Genomic DNA, 16,587 nt, shown 5'->3' on the forward strand with positions numbered 1-16,587 from the left:
TCAAGCTCTAGAAAATCTGCTGCCAATTCCTTAAATGCCGATCTTCAGGTAATTCTCCAGTGGGGCAAAGACAACTTAGTTGATTTCAACCCTTCTAAAACTCAGTCTTGTCTTATATCTCGCAAAAAGGATTCTTCTGCTCCTATGCTAATCTTTAGTGACACTCCGATTTCTAGGCAAAATGATATATCTCTTTTGGGGATTACCCTGACTTCTAATCTCTCTTGGCACAAGCACATTACAAATATTGCTTCCTCTGCATCTAAAAAACTTGGTTTTCTCTTTCGCTCTCGGCGTTACTTTTCTTCCAAACAGCTGCTCACTCTGTATAAATCGCAAATCCGCCCTGCCATGGAATATTGTTCCCACATCTGGGGTGGGGCCCCCAAAACCTCTCTCAGGCTTCTTGATTCCATTCAGAAGAGGGCAGTTAGGTTAATTAATGATTCATCTCTAACAGAGTCTCTCCACTCGCTTTCTCATAGACGTACTGTTTCTGCTGCATGTCTCTTCTACAGATACTTCCATGGGCACTGTTCTTCTGAATTGGCTTCTATAATTCCCGCTCTCTCTTTCAAAACAGTCCGAACACGTGCCACCACCAGCCAACATCCATTTACTGTCCAACTTCAAACCCACAGAACCAACTTTTCATCTTCCTCATTTATTCATTCAACTGCCGTTTTCTGGAACAACCTTCCTTCATACGTATTTCCTGAAAATTACAGTCTACAGAAGTTCAAGTCCAATGTCAACAAATATCTTCTTTCGTCTTCTCAACCTCCAACCCAAGCACGGTACTAAGTACTATAGGTCCTAATACCTCTCGTGTTTGGGGTTCTCATAAAAAAAAAAAAAAAAAAACATAGCATGGTTTTGTTAAGGGGAAGTCTTGTGTCTGACTAATTTGATTGGATACTATAATATGATCATAAAGGAACTGGATGCAGGGAATGATTTTGATATCATATATTTGGATCTTAGAAAGGCTTTTGATACTGTTACACATGGAAGACTGCTGCATAAATTGGAGCAGTCTGGCACTGGAAGCAAACTGCTGCTAGGGATAAAGGGATGGTTGAGTGGGAAAAGACAGAGTGGTAATCAATGGACACTGCTCATCGTGGACTAATGTTATTAGTGGAGTCCCTCAGGATTCAGTGTTGGATCCATTGTTGTTTTCTGTATTTATAAATGATATTGATGATGGTGTATGTCCAAGTTTGCAGACAATACGAAGGTTGGCAGGGTTGTTAATGACACTAATGACACTACGCTGCTGCAACAGGATCTTGAAAAGTTGAGCAGATGGGCTGAGAGGTGGCAAATGAAGTTTAACATTGACAAATGTAAAGTTCTACATATGGGAAGCAGTAACCTCAGAGTAACGTATAACTCTGTGGTACTACACTGACAGTGGTGGAGAATGAAAAGGATCTCGGGGGTAATTGTGCAGGCAGATATGAAGTGTTCTGAGCAGTGGAGATGGTCTGCAAGAGTAGTCATGGTGTCTTGCCAATGATATACAGGAATTTTTATAGCAGTTATAAGGAGGTGATTATCCCATTGCATAAGGCAGTGGTCAGGCCACACCTTGAGTACTGTATAGAGGTCTGGAGGCCTCATCTTAAGAAAGATGTAGAGCTGTTGGAACGAGTACAGTGAAGGGCAACAAGATTAGTGAATGGAACGAAGGGTTGCTCTTACAAAGAAATTCTTAAGTTTTGCAGATTACAGTGTTTGGAGACTAGGCACCTGCTAGATGATCTGATTGAGGTGTACAAAGCCTTGAACGGTTTGAGCATGCTCAATGCTAATGGAATTCTTCCTCTTGCTCAGAATAATCACCTGAGAGGGCATAAATTCAAATTGAGGAAAGACAGTTTGTAGGATAGATGTGCAGAAGTTTGCCTTTAGCCAGCGGGTAGTTGATTGGTGGAATCGACTTCCATCTTTGTTGTTAAAATTGATAGCCTAAATAAATTTAAGGCCGAGTTGGACAGGTATTTGGAATGAAGGGAGGGATGAAATGGAAGCATTTTTCCCCCCTTACTCCATTTTCCCCTGGTGTCTTTTTTCCAATTGAGAAATATATTGGTTAAACCTTTCACCATGTTTATCAGGGACCGCATCGAAGTTTTCAATAAAAAAAAATTTAAATGGGAATGTAGGAAATTGTAAGATGTTGATCTTACAAAAATTTCTAGGATAATTCTGGTTGTGTTAACGTACAGCGGGAAGTAGTAATTTTAAATTTACAAAAAAGTAAATGTGTTCTAGCAAAAGAAAATAAGTGGTAAGTGTTTGTGCGGGTGGAGCAGCTTAGGAAAGGAATCCAGATACAGCCTGCTAAAACACGGACCCACGCTATAGGGGAACCGTGCACGGAAAAGGAGATAAATAACGAGGGAAAGTCATGTGGTAGACAGGAGTAGAGGATCTGTGTAGCATGATTTCAGGTTTAGAGTGTGGGTTGTGAAGGATATATGGGAAGAGCAATAGGCCGAATGTGAGAAAGTTAGGGAGATTGGAGACAGAAACGAAAAGAGAAAGGGAAGTAATGAAAACAAGCAAAAGTCATCGATAAAGGCTCCTTTGATGTATTGCAAAATAAATACAAAAACCCTCTGGACTAGGGGGGGGCGATTCAGGGGAAAAGGGAAAAAGAGCAGTCGAGAAAAAGGAGATAAGAGAGAGGAGTCGTGGGTAGTGGAGGAAAAGTTGCTGAAACTGTAAAATTCAGCTGGCGAGCAAGAAACAATTAAGTAGTCTAGCTAATAGGACAATAAGAAATCGTATGGTAAGATACGAGAAATTGAATTAACACTTGTTAAGGAAGAGCAACTAGTTGATAGTAGGTATAAAATAAGATAAGGTTAAACAAAGGAAAATGACTAATCTAAGATCTCAGAGTAGTAAGGAAAGGGAGAGGGTCAATGATAGAGACAGAGAGAAGGAATAGAAGTTGTAGTAAATCTAAAAAACTGAAAATTAAAGTATTAAAATAAAGGGGAGCCTCACAAAATGAAGTTTTAACAACACACTGCACGCCAACTCTCCGTATGCTAAAATTAGCTTATCCACAATTTCACTGTAATTTTTTGATTTATCATTGCCTAAAATGTTCCGGCAGATATTTTCTAATGCCTTTCAGGCTCTTATTTCTGTATCGTTTAATTTTTTAGTGAATTCGTCATCTTCGAATAGCAGTTTGATTAGAGGACCCACAAAAATTCCCTCTTTTATCTTGGTCTCACTGATTCAAGGAAACCTTCGACTCAAAATGGAAGGAAAATCCTTCTCTTTTTTGTCCATTGCTTTCACAAATATTTTTATCACACCTAGCTTGATGTGCAATGGAGATAAACAGATTTTTGACTTATCCACTAAAGGAGTGCTACATTTTTCTGGCCTGGTGTATTTCTGAATTATCTGACCATTTTTTCACTCCATAGTGGCAATACTTCTTTCAGCTATTCCACTCACATAAAAAGCAGCAGTACTTAGTGTATCCACTTGCAACCCAGTCAGCAATACTGTCACTTTTAGGTCAGCACAGATATTCCATTTGTATTCTTGACAGCATATTTTTCTGCAAAAGAATCTGTAGGTTCTCGTACATTTATCCGGAAGTTGCAAAAACTGGAAACCAATAAAGTTAAATATTTAAAAAGCTTACATTATCAGTATTTTTGCCCACAACCTTAGTGTTTTTAACAACATTTATATTAATTTAGTCATGTATACATATATACTGCATATACAGAGCTGTAGTGAGGGCAGAGCAATTGGGACATGTGCCCACAACCTTGTAAGGGAGCGTCAAATGGAAATTTTATTACACACTATTTTATAGATAACTGAAAGAAAATCTACTGTCTGTGAAGTTGCGAGTCTGAGAATTTGCAATCGCTTCCCATTTAATATGAACTAAAAATATTCATCTGCTATTAAGAAACAAACCGAATGACGACGTACACACTGGCAATATCAGACACGACTGAAAGAAAAAGAAATTGCTTTAAAAGTCCTAAGAATATTAATATAAAAGTTATTTTTAAAAATCCTTACTACTGTAGTTTTTATACCCATAGTCTAGAAGGCCTGCAGAGAAACCTCTGGGTTTACCACCCAGAGGTTTCTCTGCAGGCCTTCCAAAAGGAAGAACACATCTCTAAACATTAAGGATAAAGTGAAGTTACTAAAACGTCTGGATAAAGGTGCATCAGTCAAGTTTTTGTGTGATGAGTATTGCATTGTTTTATCTACTATGATTTGATGAAACAGAAAGAAAAACTGTTAAAATTTTATGGTGATAGTGATTTACCCAAGTTAATGGAACTCAGCAAAACATTACACCAGACAAAGAACGTAGAAATAGTGTTACTGGAATGGACCCGACAGCACCGAAGTGAAAAATACCCTCTTAGTCTTTCTATTATCATGGCCAAGGCAAAACTTTTCCATGAGCAGTTAGGCATAACAACACCCTGTGGGTATACATCTTGGCTAGCATGCAAAATTTTAAAAATGTAATAGTCTTCATATCTTGGCAGTGTGCAGTCAAAAAGCATCAGTTGATTATGATGCTGCAGAGGCATAACTGGGCAAGTTTGCAAAATTGATTGATAACAAGTTTACTGCAGAGCAGGTGTATAATGCTTATGAGACTTCTTTATATTGGAGGTATATTCCTAGAAAAACTGTTGTTGAACCCAAGGAATCAGCACCCAGTGGGTTTAAAGACTCAAAAGAAAGGACAACACAGTTTTAGGTTGTGCAAATGCTGTGGGGTCACATAAAATGAAACTGCTTGTTATTGGTAAAAGCGAAAATCCAAGAGCTTTCAAAGGAGTAAGTGTCTTCCTAGTTATTTAAAAGGCAAACAAACGGGCATGGATTACCAAACCAATCTTCCTTAATTGGTTTGAAAATCATTTTATACCAGAGGCTAAAGCACAATGTATGTCTGCAGGGCTGCCCAGTGACAGCAAGATAATGTTAATCCTTGATAATTGTGATTAATTCTTCATAATTGTGTGGCACATCCTGATGCACAGTTTCTTATCAAAGATAATGTGTTTGCTGTATATCTGTCACCTAACTGTACGTCCTTGATCCAGCTAATGGATCAAGGGATACTGAGGTCTATAAGAATGAATTCATGCATAGAATGCAACAAGGTTGGAATAAAGACATTTCAAAAAGATTTTAATATCAAGGATGCAAAAGCTTGGGACAGGGTTGATGAAGACACTAAAGATATAGTTGGCATAATTAATGGAAAGAATCAGTGTTTGATGATGATCATGAACATGATTTCATTGGACTTAGGGTGTCAAGATAGAAGAAAACTGTCTATAACTTGAATTTTGCTAAAGGTTTGTCATGTCCTGAGGCCCAGCTGTTGGATTATGATGCAGTAGAAGAGTACCTCCATACTAACAGACAGTGAAATCTGTGACATGGTAATGAATGAAAATAACGAGGATGATGATACTGTTGGAAAAAAAAAAAAGGCATTGAAAGAATGATAATGCCTTATGGAAGAACTGATTCGTGGAATGGAACGGAGGAGTTTTGCTACAGAGCATCATATAATGTCTCTTTATAAAATTCAAGAATTGCTTATAAAAAAAAGCCCAAAATATCTAAATCAACTTACTCTAAAGGATATATTTGAGAAACTGGCTTCCAAGGCAAACTTTACAGGCACATGTACAGCATCTATGCCTGAATCCCAGCCTTCAACTTCTGGTGTGTATATCTCTCAACTACATCTTCCCAAACTGTGGAGATATTTCTGAAGATATTTCGTCTGATGATGACATGTCATTGATATGAATCAGCTCAGCTCAATAAATATTCATATTTTATCTTCTTGCATTTCTTCTGTGCATTTTAGGCCTGCCTACCCAAATTCCAGAAAACCCTCCGTATCTGGCAACCCTCAGGTTACTGGGTAGCCAGATAAATGGTCCCACACCTGTACAACAGTTAGTAATAGTAATTGCCACATTGTGCAAGAAAGTCACAGGCGTTTTCTGTACTGACAAAAAAAAAAAAAAAAAAAAAAGTAGATAAGAAAATACAAATATGTGCTTCCCTCATCACACCGGTAACTCCAATCCAGTTGACCTTTGAATTTATTCAAACTATCTGTGAGGCAACTTGTTCCAGTAATTACCGTATTTTCTGGCTCATAAGACGCGGTTTTTTTTCGCGAAGATATACTTGGAAAATCACCCTGCGTCTTATATGGTCAATGTCACATTAGGCCTAAAGACTACCGGCAATGCATTTTCGATGACGCAGTGCCGGTAAACTGAGTTCTGAAAACTTCCCTTTGAAATTCACACCAATTTTACTTAAGATTGGTCTGTTGAAATATATTTTTAACAATTATCAGTGGTTACAATCTATGGCAACAATACATACCAGTAATCTTTTTTTCATGGAAAATTTGTTGAAATCTGCATGATATGAATCTCACAATCAGACGTAAGTAAAAACTTGTTTCATTTTCCCATCTGTTTGCTTTCTCTATAATATGATCTCGCGCTTTTATGGTATGGCGGGCTAATTAGACTGGATCAGGATTTTTCAATTCCAACTGTCTTTTACAAAAGAAAGTGACGCCCGTATTTGTCTTAGGGTGAGTAAGAATTTCTGTTACATTACTTCTGTCAGCTTTTTTCAGAAACAAACATTTCATTATTGGTTGAACATTTACCCAAGCGTATACCATTATTTTGAGAAAAATATGTTACCGTATTTAATTTTATTATTATTTTCTTTATCAATAATTTTTTTATAAATTTCAGGACACCCTGTTATGATGGAGTTGTTGAGAAGACATTGCTACACAATTGCCTTTAAAATACAAGTAGTAGATAAATGAAAATGTCAGACATTATATAATCTTTAGAACAAATAAATATTTTTAAAAATTTCTTGTGTTTTATGAATTGAATAAAAACTCCATGCTGTAAGTCCATTTAGTAAAAAAAATTTAAAAAAAAATAAATGCAACTCCATTTAATTTATTTTTAATATCTATCCCCTGATTAAGTCCCGTATCACGCCATGTCACCATATTTGTTTACATCAGTCGGTAAAAGATCACTTCTTAGTTTCACCGTAAACAGTATCGAAGGATAATAGAAGGGTTATTATTTTTTCCAAAATATGTGGCCAAAACTAGGGTGCGTCTTGTATGCCCGTGCATCTTATAAGCCGGAAAATACGGTAATGACTTGCTAGCTAAACAAAAACTTCCTACAATCTAATCTAACCCCCACAGTTTAAATTTATGACTCACAGTTCTGGAATTCTTTATAACAGTGAGAATTCTGCCTTCATTCATCTTACTAATCCCTCTAAGAGCCTTGTCACTTTCAATCAGTTCACTTTTAAGGTGTCCGGTCAAGCTCTGTTGCTCATATAATTGAAGTCTTTCCTCATACGGTCATCCTTCTGCCACCCTCACCATTTGAGATGCCTGTCTTTGGACCCTTTCAAGAAGCTCAATGTCTTTTTTCAGATAAGGTCTCCATACTTGAACACAGTATTCTAAATGTGGTCTTACAATTGCCTTATACAGTTGGATTATGACCTCCCTATCTGTACAGGATAACGTTTAATAAATCATTGATAGGATACCATGGGCTTTTCTGGCTGCCTGTTTAGACTGTTCAGAAAACTTTATATCTGCCCATATTGTAACTTCCAAGATACCTTTCGTCATCCACTGTTTTTAAATCAACCCCACAACGTGTATAATTTTTGTGGATTGCTATTCCCCAAGTGGGGAATAGCAATCTTGCATTTAGCAGCATTAAAACATAGTTGCCACTTCTCTGACCATCTCTGAAGTCTGTTCAAGTCATCCTGAAGGATGTGCTGTTAACAACTCTGCCAGTCTTTACAACATTTGCAAATTTTTACATCATGCCTTCTGTCCCATCATTGATGTAATTTATATAATAATTCATAGCCAATGCTTTCTCATATGCAGGCTTGGCCTCTCTGACCTTATCTGTCATACTATTACAGATCAATTGTACCTGTTGTAGGTTTCCTTTGGCTTTCCATAATTCATTGGAAACTTTGAATACTACCCGATGAGTAGTATTTCCAAATGATGCCTCAAGTTTTCAATTTTATGAAAGGGAATTACAGATATTGTTATCCACATAATCCTTTCCGGTTATGCTGTGCACAGCAGTGTTGTCATTCCGGAACATTCCATTTCCAGATGGGCATTACACTAACAATACAGGGAAAAGCAGAATGCAACAAAATTTCAGCTCACATAAGAGTTCACAAAATCTTTGCAATCAGTTCCAACTGTGATGGGCAGAAAGAACAAGTTAATGGGCACATCAGCAAATGGTAATTATTCACGATTTATAACAAACAAAAATGACTTAAGCGTGAACCAAGAATGTTTCTTTCTGCATATTCACCAACCCTGCTGATTCATTCCTCCAACCAGAGCATGGTAATAACAAACATAATATGCAGTGCAGATTGTAATGAAATTTGTGAGGGCTGACAAATCTTTCTAAAAGGTCCAATATAAAATTTCATGAAAATCCATCTACTGGGAGTCAAATTACAGCATGAGGACAAGGGTAAAAAATAAAATAAATAAATAACTTGCCAGATTCAATTTTAATGAAATTTGGAATAGTTTGATAAATCTTTTTAAAAAGCCCATATATAAAATTTCGTGAAAATCCAATTAATACAATTAAGCACATTAACATATATGCTAACATGCCTAACAACTACCAGGCCCAACATTAGACCACTGGTACCAATATTTTGTTGTTCTTCCTCCTCATCTACATTTATCCCTGGTGATACACTATGAAACAAGATTCAATGCACCACCTCATGTTTCACCAACTCCAATAACTGCTACCTCCATTAAAAAACACCAATTCAAACAAACGTATCTATTCCACCTGCATATGATAAGCTTATACAGTGGAGTACCACATCTTAGAAACTAAGAGCAGCTATGTTCACAGCTACTCTTAGTTTTCAAGATGTGGTATGATGAAATGAGCAGGAGATATGGGCTTTCATTATAGCACTGGAAGGTATTCATGATTTTATGTAGCACTGTATTTTGATTTTTGCGTAAATTATGGAAAAAACTTCAGTTCCAATTGTAAGTTAGCTTTCTCCTACTTACCATGGGCTTTCCCAATAGTTAGTCATTTATAACAGATCCTTATTATGGACAATCACCCTTCTCATAAATTATCTGATATCTGCTCTTTTGATAACAATGCATTAATTACGACACTAAGACCATGCAGCCCCACTCATAATGAACTCATTTTCATACATTACTAATTGATCAACTATTCCACTCCCTGTATATGCAATAGGATGTACTTGCAAATTCAGTTTTTCTCTTCATATCTATTCTCTAATATTTTGAAAGAACAGCAATATAAGATTCTTATTTACTGAGTTAAACAACAGCTATAAATTTTCGTCAAACTTAAGGTTATTACAGATCTTATAAAATTCAGAAAGTACAAGACATCTAATAATAATATTAAAAAAAAAAAAAAAAAAAAAAAAACCTGCAGTAGACAACTGTTTCCTAAGAAGAAAAGTATTCCTTCAAAACTTCAATAGAGGTTTCACTTGAAACAAATAATACATAAAGAAATGATGTAATAACTATAAAATAAACAGGTTCTTACCGTAATATGATTAAACATAGTTTCATCAGCCCACCCATATACATCAATAAGCCTGTATACAGAGGCTAATTTACATCGAAGAAGTTTTTCTCCCTTTGCATAGCGCAAGCCATCTACACCACGAATATCATTAATGGGTATTGCACATCTGCCTGCACGCACCACAGAGGAACTACGGGCATTATGTGGTAATAAAAGTTCTGTTACTTGTTGCAGAGCTGCCAAGTTTTCTGGAACACTACCTTCACTCATCTGTGTTTCAATTATTCGTTCTAATTCTTCTCTAAATACCTGACTGCAAAGTAAAAATTGCAAGATATAACAAAATGTATTAATATTTAATGTACATCTTTTATACACCATATTATCAAATGTTAAGATAAAAACAAGACAGTAATAAAATGGCTAAAAACAAAATTGTAATAAGGTGTAGGGCAAACTTTGGTTTTTTAAGACAGTTTCAGCAGAAATATTTTGCCATTCTTCAGAAAATCTTTTTGATGATTTTCTCTTCGAACAAAAGTGCTCAATGGCAAGTAACATTATTCTGTTGTGAACTGCAAATCCTGTCTCACCTAAATTTCAGCATATTTCCTTTGTATTCTTTATGCTTAATATTCATTGGTTACAGAAGGAAGGGCTTAACTAATGATTTTTTTTTTTTTTTTTTTTTGTCAACAGAGGACCATAGAATGAAAAACTTAAATCTAGTTGTATTCATGTCTCATTGCTCTGAGACTGTTATATATATTTGTGTTATTTACAAGATATCTTATTGGTAACATAGGACATTTATTTAGATATATTTTTGCAAACATAAGAGTATATGTACAGTTCACTTTTATAAGCTCTGGGCACCAACAGCATAAATCGTTAGCACTAGCACATATACCAAGTGGACAGAAATCATGGGATACCTACCTTGTAACGGGTGGCCCACCTTTCGCCTGGATAAGGGTAATCACACAGCGAGGCATTGAGTCCATTAATTAGTCAAGAAAGCATCCCACAGGTATTTCCATCCATGCTTGCTGCACTACTGTCCATAATTCCGTCGCATTCCTGGGTGGAGGATCCAAAGCTCAAATGGACCTTTCCACAGCATCCCAAAGATGCTCCAGAGGATTCATTTCTGGTGAACGGGGAGGCCATTCCATGTTGGTAAAATCTGTGGAATGCCCTTTGAACCATGTTCTAGTCACCACGGCTCTGTGGGGAGGCGCACTGTCCTGCCAAAAGAGTCCATTGCCCTGTGGGTGCATAAGGACCATGAAGAGATGCAGGTGGTCTGCAAGGATGGACACATAACCTGGACTATTTAGAGATGCGTCTAGACATACCAGAGGTCCCAAAGTGTGCCAGTTGAACACGTCCCAGACTATTACCGACCGTCCTGCCGCCTCCGTAGCCAGGTGGGAAGGAGCAGCAGTGCGCAGCACATGCTTCTTCATTAGACCGGGGTTCGAGCCCGTCACCACCAAATACGGAGGATGCGGAAAGGTCAGGGAATGGCCACCACATATCCCGGAGCAATATGGCCTTAGTTGCTAATGCTCCTAAAAACCAAATAACAAAACAAACCGACCGTCCAATTGCCTGAACAGTTTTGTTGATATGACGGGTGCATAGCTTCCTGTGGTTTCGCTTCCACCAGATACGCAACCTTTCATCTGCTCGAAATAACTGGAAACGGAACTCATCGGACCAGGAGACCTGTCTCCAATTATCCAAGGTCCAGTGCCAATGTTTTTTCTCCCAGTTGTGGCATAGGGTCCTGTGCCATGGTACTAGCAATGAGATTCAGGTGGGTCAGTGGTTCCCATAACCTACTGCAGCTAATGATCGCCTGATGGTCTTGGTGGAGACGTTTCTGGCAACTCCCTCATTGACGTCGGCAGTGATTTATGCCACTGTCACTCTCTGTTTGACTGAAACAATGCAAGACAGACATCAACGGCCACGTTCACCCACTACCTTTCTCCGCCCACAGCGCTGTCCACGAAAAGATGTTATTTATTCCGGAAATGGCACATTCCTGATACACTCTTGATACTGTCGAATGGGGATAGTGCAATTTCTGTACCACTTCCGTGATACAGTGACCCATGCATTGGACACCCACCATCATCCCTCTTTCAAAGTCTGTTAACTCATGACATTTATCCATACTGACATTGAATTACCATCTATGTGAATGCAGCATACCTATATACCTGCTAAATGGTGGGTTCGTCCTCTGGTGAGAGGGATGACAGTGTTGCGTTACCCAGGTATCCCATGAATTCTGTCCTTTTAGTGTATATGCTGTGCAATTGGTAAATGATATTCACTCGTCACTACCAGGACTAGAGGAAGAATAAAAAAAAAAAAAAAGTAGAAAATGAAATGGAAAGTTAATATATAAAAAAACAGTACATTAAATGTCCATGCAGGAACTAATAGATTCCTCCTTAAACTAACTATTGTGCATTAATCGTTAATTAATGATTAAAAATCTGAATTTTTTTCTACCTTCCTAAATATAGTTAAACTTATTTAAGCTGCTCAGAAAGTGAAAAATTTTTGTTTACTTAGAATTATAGGAGCAAAGAATGTCAGGTCCAACACAACTATTTCATATTTTTGAATTTCTCTTTCAGCATCTTGTAAACAATATGCAGCTCACTTTTTTTTTTTTTTTTTTTTGGTAGTAGTTATTGGCGCATCGGCTTCTGTGGCCATAATGCATCTCCCAAGGTTTTTGCAGTACTTTGATCCAAGCCCGAGGCGGGATTCGAACCCGTGACCTTTGGGTTGCTAGGTAGGCTGCTCACATGGTATGGTTTGAAATTGGCATGTCAGCTGACAAGTGGTGGGGCACCTGCTACAGAGAGTAGTTCCCCTTTATTTTACATTTAGTTATGTAAAAAATGTGTGTTTTTTTTTTTTAAATGCATTTATATGCGAGCATATGTAAGTTTCAAATTTTGCACTCTTAACTAGAAAATGGAAGTGACTATTAGTTTCGCACATTTATATTTTGTTTTTATTTGTAAAATAATAAGAGGAGTTTACCTCAATATAGTATGTAGAACACTTCTGTCACAGAAGTGTTCTACGTATTATATTGAGGTAAACTCTCTTATTATTTTACAAATATTAAGATCAACGTAGAACGTATTGAGCATTACAGCTCTGATTCACACTATCTAATTTTGTTTTTATGTAAATATTGTTTAAATTAAATATTACACATGATAAGTACTTCGATCCATTAACAAAAGAAGAAATACGGACAAACACACAACATGACTGTTTGTTACAGTCATGTTGTGTGTATGACTGTTGCCAGGTTAATTTCAGTTGGTAAAGCTGAGAGTGAATATTCTCTTCAATTTAAATTCAGGAAAACTCTGGAAATGAATTTGTTGCATTTATTCCAACAAAGCAATAACAAACGCAATGCTGCAGTAAGGAAAATTTATACTGTGTCTTGAAAACTGAACAAGACATTAAGAGAGAGAGAGATGTCCATTTTGTTTAAAATGGATTAAAAAAATATTTCCAGTTGCTAAATGTACATGCCAGGAAGAACTTTTATTGTCATCTAAAGAAATAAAAAGATGTAATTCAGATAAGAGATGAATTTTTAAAAATATTTCACATAAAAATTTCACATTTTAAAGGATATACGTGACATACATTTCAAAATGACATTTAAGTTTAAAGTATTTTTGTGGTCTTAAACTTAATAAGATGGCTTCTATACTGGATGTTTGGTTCAAATATTTTGCTGAAAATTTTAAAAGGGTATTTTTTTTTTTTGTTGAAAATATAAATTCTTTTTATGCTCATTTATGTATTATAAGTTTCTTCAAAAGAAAATGCACTGACAAGTTTTAATTTCTACAAAAAAAAAAAAAAAAAAAAAGACTATTTCTCAGTGACAGATAAAGTCACACAATAGTTTACTTAGATAAAACTGGACCTATGAGTACTTAAGGTGGGGAAACTAAAAATTAGCTGCTGAAGGACAAAAATTAAATAGTTATCTTTTAACAATTTTTAATTTCAAAGTTATGCCGCTGCCTATATATGAGGTGCTCCCCAAATGTTCCCAAAATTTGAATGTTGCACGGGAACCACGTGTAGTACGGACTTATGGCACTAGATAACACTGCATGCCTCCTTTGTGAATCAGTGTTCCATATGGCATCGGGCTGGATAGAGTGATTGAATATTTATGTGCAGTTCTTTGGTAGTGTGTTTTGCTTAGTTTGCAATTGTTCCAATGGCTGAAGTGAGAGAGCAACATGCTTGCATCAAGTTTTGTTTCCTTCTTAACAATACAGCAGAAGAAACCCATAAGTTGAAACAAGCTTTTGTTGACAATGCTTTAGGCCAGACACAGACCTACTACTGGTTTAACTGTTTTAAAAACGGCCGAATGTCGGTCGATGACGACAATTGCTCTAGGTGTCCATCATCGAGCACCAACCCAGAAAATGTCATAAAACTTCAGGCAGCGATCCATGAAGACCGCAGGCGGACCATCCACAGCATTTGTGGCAGTGTAGGACTATCATACAGCACATGCCAGTGGATTTAGTCAGATGAGTTGAACACGAGAAGGATTGCAGCCACAGCTACTGAATGAAGACCAAAAGCAGCATCACACGGAAGTTAGCAGGAATGGGTCAGGAGTGAGTGATCAAAACTTCTTTTCTACGGTTGTCACTGGTGATGAGAGTTGGGTATATGGATATGACCCAGAAACCAAGCAACAATCATCCCAGTGGAAGAGCCCATCTTTGCTCCGACCGAAGAAAGCCCGAAAGTGAGGAGCAATTCATTGAAGAGGCCTCTGGAGTCAGGAACTCTATGATGCTACTAAAACACTGAATCAAATCGATAAAACGCCCTTATTAAACAAAAAATAAAAATAAAATAAAAATACATATACTGACTGTATAAACTGTATATTAAAATAAAATTAAAATGAAATAAAATTGTATAAAACAAGAATAAAATGCGATAAAATAGAAAATTAAAAGCACTAAAAAGATGTTTAAAATCATAAAACCCAAACACAGGAGCTTTCGGAAACAGCGGCCACCTTCATCAGCAATAATGGTTGGAAGTTATCCGACAATCTATATATATGTACACATATACATCACCAGCACATCTGTGACACGAACTATGGCACCTGCGCACGATCCACTTCTCGTGCATTTTTACCGGAAATGGAACGAACCACTCTAAACAGTTTGTCTCTCCTTAGGATAAGGGCTTCAAAGAGTGGATGAATGCAACAGCCCCTATCCCTATTAAGACTATAGCATCCAGACGAACATATCCTTAAACTCTCTAGCCATTTCCAGTTCCAAAAACCACGAGTTCTCTCCACGATCACAGCTTCTTTAGCTGTAATGCCATGCCCAGTTTCCCAGGTATGTTCAGCTACGGCTGAACCCACGTAATTGGCTGTCTTGAGGGGTCCTATCATGTTCCTCCAGGCAATCACGAAGCCTACGTTTCATTTCCCCCACAATCCGGACACTCAATTTCATGTACAACCCCACTAGTGTCATTATCCACAATAGGATCTTTGATTGTGGACACTACTGTGTGCAGTCTCCGAAATGACAGCTGCACACAGCATATGTTACACGAACGTAAAATACGGGTTCTGAAATGCCCAGATAGTGGGGGAATGTATGTGGTGGCAACAGGTGTAAAAGCATGCGACTGCTACTCATATCCCTTAAACACCCCCTCAATAATACTCTGGGGGTAACCGTATATTACTAGGTCAGCTGTAAACCCATTTAGTCTTGTCGCCCCTCTCTTCAGATGGAGAAGTGGAACCCCACCCTTCCCATTAAGGCCTTAACCTCACTATTTTTGTGGCAACCGGCCCAAGCAGTTTTAAAGTGTGTATTGGCCAAGACACATAGGTTTTCTATAAACCTTAGTTTTCAAGCGTTGGCCTTCTCTGTATACACATATCTAGGAAAGGAAGGGCCCTCCCTGCTCAAATGGCTAGAGAGTTTAAGGATATGTTCGTCTGGATGCTATAAACTTAATAGGGATAAGAGTTGTCGCAGTCATCCACTCTTTGAAGCCCTTATCCTAAGGAGAGATGAATGGTTTAGAATGGTTCATTCCATTTTTCCGGTTCCAACGCACAAGAAGTGGACCGTGCTCAGATGCCATAGTTCTGTGTTGGGACCTGCTGGGGCATATGTGTACATATATAGATTTGTCAGATAACTTGCAACCATTATTGCTGAATGAAGGTGGCCGCTGCTGCCGAAAGCTCCTGTTTTAGTGGTCTTTAGTGATTTTAAACATCTTTTTAGCGCTTTTAATTTTATATTTTATCGCATTTTATTCTTGTTTTATACCATTTTATTTCATTTTAATTTTATTTTAATATACAGTTTATACAGTCAGTATATGTATTTTTATTTTTTGTTTAATAAAGGTATTTTATCAATTTGATTCAGTGTTTTAGTGGCATCATAGATGAAGCAGTGTGGAGCAATGCAAAGTCCATGCTGATCTGTTTTTTGGACATTCACAGGATTATCCATAAGGAATTCATCCCACCTGGCCAGACCATCAATACAAAGTTCTACTGAGACATCCTGAGGCGGTTAAGGGAAGCTGACAGGAGGAAATTTCCAGAGAAGTGGCCCACAAAGAACTGGGTCCTTCATCATGACAATGTGCTGGGCAACACATCTCTCGCTGTGTCGCAGTTTTGGGAGTGGCGCTGCGGTTGTGGAGGTTAGTGGACGCATCAGCAAGAAGCGCCACTTCATGTAAACGGTTGACATTGACCAAAGATAGCAGCGAGGATTTCTTGGATTTT

The 16,587-nt window shown here is 37.5% G+C and overlaps 1 protein-coding gene across 4 annotated transcripts in view; it reads right to left on the reverse strand.

Moving 5' to 3' along the window:
• LOC150083232 (protein hu-li tai shao-like) overlaps positions 1–16,587 on the reverse strand; it is a 346,406-nt gene that overhangs the window by 244,812 nt on the left and 85,007 nt on the right. For all 4 annotated transcript variants that reach the window (XM_090377923.1, XM_090377924.1, XM_090377922.1 and 1 more), the window contains exon 3: positions 9,729–10,023. In XM_090377923.1, the coding sequence (XP_090234049.1) occupies positions 9,729–10,023 (295 nt within the window). The remainder of the gene's footprint in view (positions 1–9,728; positions 10,024–16,587) is intronic.

Source organism: Mastigoproctus giganteus, chromosome 7, assembly GCF_048544385.1.
Source record: "Mastigoproctus giganteus isolate SK-2022 chromosome 7, ASM4854438v1, whole genome shotgun sequence".
Lineage (NCBI taxonomy): Eukaryota > Metazoa > Arthropoda > Arachnida > Uropygi > Thelyphonidae > Mastigoproctus > Mastigoproctus giganteus.